The sequence below is a fragment of the Melospiza melodia genome, unplaced genomic scaffold (assembly GCF_035770615.1).
Source record: "Melospiza melodia melodia isolate bMelMel2 unplaced genomic scaffold, bMelMel2.pri scaffold_47, whole genome shotgun sequence".
Taxonomy (NCBI): domain Eukaryota; kingdom Metazoa; phylum Chordata; class Aves; order Passeriformes; family Passerellidae; genus Melospiza; species Melospiza melodia.
In genome coordinates, this window is record NW_026948793.1 from 6,047,041 (window position 1) to 6,052,361 (window position 5,321).

Sequence of the window (5,321 nt, forward strand, 5' to 3'; positions counted from 1 at the left end):
TTCTGCCAGTCCAGCAGGGCTGGGGCACTGCCTGCAGCCAGCCTGGGCACAGCACAGAGGCACAGAGAGCTTCAATCATTCAAGGCTGGGAAGGTGCTGAGAAGTGCCTGGGACAGAATCACTGCCAGCCCTTGGAACAGGAGCCTCTGGCTGCAGGACAATGCAGCTGCAGCTCCTGCAGCCATCTCCTCAAGCTGGAACATCCCAATGCCTACAAACTCTGTGAGTACATTCTCTGCTTTTCTCTTGTGCAGAGCAGCCAGGGGAGCCCAGGGCTGTCGTGCAGAGCAGGGTCCTGCAGCCCAGGGTGATGTGCTGGGGCAGGGACTCTGCTGCCTTCCAGGGACAGCTCTCAGCCAGCCCTGGCAGCTGCTCCCAGCACTGGGGGACAAGATCTGGGTGAAAAGAGACAGCTGGTAAGGCTTGGGAGGGCTCTAATGGTGTCGTGAGGATGCTGCATTGTTCAGGACTGCTCCCAGCATAACACTTAACTGCAGAACATTTCCAAGTAGATTATGCAGGGAGCGGAGCAAGGCAGGGACTGCATAAAAGGGAAAATCCTGCTTTTTTAAAGTACTGCTCTGGGTTGTCTTGATGGGAAATTGCAAACAGATATTCATCTGGCAGTCCAGGATGAGAAAAAAAAATATTTCTCAGATGTTGCTAAACCAGGCAGTGACAGAAATCAGCACAGGGCCCCTTAGAAGCTGCATCTTGTCCTGTTTATCCAGCCTCCTCAGGGTTGCTTTGACGTTGCCATCAGAGCCTGCAGGTCCAGAGCTGCCCCTGGACAGTGCCAGAGCTGGGAGGGGTCTGCAGGGCAGAGATGAGCCCCCAGGATTGGGCTGAGCTCTGGCAGCACTGGCAGGGCCCAGCCCTGGGCACAGGGAAGCAGCTGCTGGCAGGGACAGCTCCAGGCAGCAGAGCCCTGGGCAGGCAGTGGGGGGAATGTGCCCCCAAGCTGTGCTGGGATATTTAAGGTCCTCTCCAAGCAAAAATATTCCATGATTACTTTTTTTACAGATCCAAATGCCAAGGCACAGCAAATGTCCAACAGCAGCTCCATCAGCCACTTCCTCCTGCTGGCATTGGCAGACACACAGCAGCTGCAGCTCCTGCACTTCTGCCTCTTGCTGGGCATCTCCGTGGCTGCCCTCCTGGGCAACGGCCTCATCATCAGCGCCGTAGCCTGCGGCCACCACCTGCACACACCCATGTTCTTCTTCCTGCTCAACCTGGCCCTCACTGACCTGGGCTCCCTCTGCACCACTGTCCCCAAAGCCATGCACAATTCCCTCTGGGACACCAGGAACATCTCCTACACAGGATGTGCTGCACAGCTCTTTTTCTTTGTGTTCTTCATCTCAGCAGAGTATTTCCTCCTGACCATCATGTGCTATGACCGCTATGTGTCCATCTGCAAACCCCTGCACTACGGGACCCTCCTGGGCAGCAGAGCTTGTGCCCACATGGCAGCAGCTGCCTGGGCCAGTGCCTTTCTCAATGCTCTGCTGCACACAGCCAATACATTTTACCTGCCCCTGTGCCATGGCAATGCCCTGGACCAGTTCTTCTGTGACGTGCCCCCAATCCTCAAGGTCTCCTGCTCACACACTAACTCCCACAGGGAACTTGGTTATCTTGTTGTTACTTGCTGTTTAGCACTTTGCTGTTTTGTGTTCATTGTTTTCTCCTATGTGCAGATCTTCAGGGCTGTGCTGAGGATCCCCTCTGAGCAGGGACGGCACAAAGCTTTTTCCACCTGCCTCCCTCACCTTGCTGTGGTGTCTGTGTTCATCAGCACAGCCATATTTGCCTACCTGAAGCCCTCCTCCATCTCCTCCCCATCCCTGGATCTGGCCCTGTCAGTTCTGTACTCAGTGGTGCCTGCAGCCCTGAACCCCCTCATCTATAGCCTGAGGAACCAGGAGCTCAAGGCTGCAGTGAGAAGACTGATGACTGGATGGTTTCAGAGACATTAAACGGCTGGCCAAATTCTACAAATGACGTGAAATAAAAGTAATGTTATTGATGGCTTGATAGAGGCTTTTTTTCCCCTTTATATTAGTTTTATTATATTGTCCACAAAGAAATGTCATTCTTTGTGCCATCTCTCATTTTGTTTGTCTCCACCTTCCCTGTGCCCATAGACTGTGTCAATGAGGGGCTGCACTCTCAGTGGCTTTAAAGGATCTAAACAATCTCCAAGCAAAGCTTTCTGCAGAGACGCCCTTTTGTTGCCTTCTCTGGAGCTGCAGCAGCAATGTCTGTGTGCAGAGCTGGGGGCAGATCAGTGCTGGCCCAGCAGCTGTGCCCAGCAGCAGCAGCAGCACTTGGTGTTGCCAGTGCTGCTGCCCTGGCCCTGCCCCGCTGCCCTGGTGGCCCTGGTGTTGCTGCAGGGCCCGAGTGCTCTCGGGGCCGGGCACAGCCCTGGGGGTGGCAGTGCTGGGGCTGCAGCAGGGACAGGCCATGGGCACTGCTGGGGCAGCGCTGACGTCTCAGGCCAGGCCCTGGGGGCTCCAGGCTCTTTGCCCAGGCGCTCTCAAGAACACACCCAGGCCAATGCTCAGCACAGAAAACCCCCATAAGCAGCCCCAGGCTGGCCGTGGGCAGGCTGGGAGCAAACAGCATGGCTGGGGCTCTGCATGGGCCCTGGGGCAGACGGGAAGGAGCAGCAGAGCAGGGGCTGATCCATCCCCAGTGCGCTGCACAGCCCAGGGCAGCGTCCCAGAGCGTCCTCATGGAGCTGCCAACAACATCCCCCCTCTGCAGCCCTGGCCTCTCCCCCAGCTCACACAGGTGCCCCATCCTTGCAGGCACAGACACGGCAGCACTGGCTCAGCAGCCCCTGTTTGCATTGCACACAGCAGGGGAGCACCCCCATGCTGTTGTTGTGGGGACATGAACCTGAGGGAGCACAAATGCCATCAGCCCCTGGGGCCAGCAAGGGCTGGAGGACACCAGGGAAACCACTCAGCTTTGTCCTGGCCTCTGCAGTCAGCCAGAAAGTTTGTTCCCATCAGCTGGGAGTTTCCCGTCCCACTGCAGATGCTGTTTGCTCAGACCCAGATCTGCCTGGCAGCCACCCCCAAACTGCCCTGAGCATTTCCGTGGTTTCACCTTTGCTTTCTCTACTCTTTGCCTGCTTTAAATTTCTTCCTATTTCCCTCCCCGGTTCCCTGCCCTGCAAACAGCCCCTCCCTGTTTGCCCTTTCCTCTCTGGCCGGACTCCCCATTGCAGTTCCTGACTTGGCACCATGGAAACATCCCTTGGGCAGCAGGATCACCCTACAAGTGCTGCAGGAATTGTCTGCAGGCTCCTGCAGTGGCTGGTGCTGCTCCCTTGCCAGAGGCACCCCAGGCCAGGGGTGCACATCTGGGCTGCTCAGTCTGGCTCTGGGGCTCCCTGTTCTGGGCAGTGAGGAGGAGCTGCAGAGGCTCTGCAGGACTGACAGGATGGGCTTTGGGGCTGCCAGGAGAAGCTGAGGGACCTGGGCTGCTGGAGCTTCTGAAGAGGAGGCCCAAGGCTCATCCTGCAACTGCTCCAAGGGTGGTTTAAGAGAATCCCAGAATCAGCAAGGCTGGAAAAGGCTTTGGGGATCATCAAGTCCAACCTGTGCCCGGAGACTGCCTTGTCTCCCCTGAGCCTCCTCTTCTCCACGATAAACCACCCCAGCTCTCTCAGCCACTCCTCACACCACTTATGTTCCAGACCACTCCTCAGCCTTTTTGCCCTTCTCTTGATGTGCTCCAGTCCCTCCATGTCCTTCCTGAATTGGGAGTCCCAGAACTGGACACAGCACTGCCCAACCAGTGCTGAGCCCAGGGGAAGAATCCCTGCCCTGCTCCTGCTGGCCACACCATTCCTGATCCAGGCCAGGAGCCATTGGCCCTTCTTGCCCACCGGGGCACTCTGCTGGCTCATGTCCAGCCTGCTGTCCATCAGTCCCTGCAGGTCCCTTTCTGCCTGGCTGCTGTCCAGCCACTCTGTCCCCAGCCTGTAGTGATGCAGGGGTTGTTGTGGCCAAAGTGCAGAACCTGGCACTTGGTCTTGTTAAACCTCACCTTGTTGGATTTGGGCCCTGGATCCAGCCTGTCCAGGGCCCTGTGCAGAGCCCTCCTACCATCCAGCAGATCAAAACTCCCAGCCAACTTGCTATCACGAGGGTTCCATGAGGCCCCAGAGTGTCGCAATGGTCTTCATGATTCCATGAGACCTCTCAGTATCACAATGTCCCTTTCGTTCCATGGGGCCCCTTCGGTGTCACAGAGTCCCTTGGATCCTTGGGCCCTGCAGTGTTATAATGGATCATTGGTTCCATGAGGTCTGTCAGTGCAGAAATGCTCTCCTGCTTACCCAGTGTCACAATGGCCTCTTGGTCCCAAGGGCCACCATGAGGTCAAACATGTTTCCTTCATTTCAGGAGTCCCTGAGGAGCAGCCCTGGACCCTTGGTTCCATGGGGCCCTGCAGTGTCATAATGGCCCCATCCTGACACCAGGTCCTGCTCTGTCACAATGCTCTGCATCGTTCTTAAAGGCCCTGCAGGGTCACAGTGGTCTGTTGGTTCCCTGAGGCCTCAGAGTGCCACAATTAATTCCTTGGTGCTGCAGTGTCACAATGGAGCCCTGGTGACACAAGATCCTGCAGTGTCTCCAGGGACCCTTGGTTCCATGGTGTCAGGGTCCGTCCTAGTGGACAGATGACCTGATGGTTCGTAGGAATGATTTCAGAGTGCAAAACACCAACACGGTACAAGGGGGTTTGCAGTGATGATCAAATCAAATGCAGTTTTATTGAAATAACCACAGCAAAAATGCAATAGAGGGATTAAGGGAGAGAAAAAGATAGAGAAAGAGAGAGGAGAGAGAGAGAGAAAGAGAGGGGATATAGCTAGCAATGCAGAGACGAAGTCCTTTGGTCCAGTCCAGCCGAGGGTCCGCCTGCTATGCTGGGGAGATCTCGAAGGCTCTACCTAACTCAGAGGCTTTTATTACTGAAAATTGTGGGGGGGGAACAGATGTAACAGGTAGTCCATGTTCTCAGCAGTAAATGATCTTGATAGATGTAACAGGTAGATATGTTCTCAGCAGTAAATGAGAGCCATTGTATTCTCGGTCCAGTGGTCACAATCTGCAGGCAAACATCTTGCTTCGGTCAGCTTGCCTCCCCACACACCTCCCCCGGGCTGGGGGTTTCAGTCCCAGTCCTTGGAAGGAGCAGAGGAGCCTTTTTAGGAGTTTCATGTCTCAGACCTTGATGGAAAAGCTTCTCACATCTCCGTCTGTCTGTCACGGTGGTTGTAAAATAGGTGAGGGTCT

At 55.6% G+C, this 5,321-nt stretch overlaps 1 protein-coding gene across 1 annotated transcript; it reads left to right on the forward strand.

The window, feature by feature from the left end:
* The first annotated feature begins 1,046 nt into the window (after positions 1-1,046).
* Positions 1,047-1,982, forward strand: LOC134434773 (olfactory receptor 14A16-like). Its single transcript, XM_063183386.1, has one exon. The coding sequence runs from the start codon at positions 1,047-1,049 to the stop codon at positions 1,980-1,982; it is 936 nt and encodes a 311-aa protein (XP_063039456.1).
* The last annotated feature ends 3,339 nt before the right edge of the window (positions 1,983-5,321 follow it).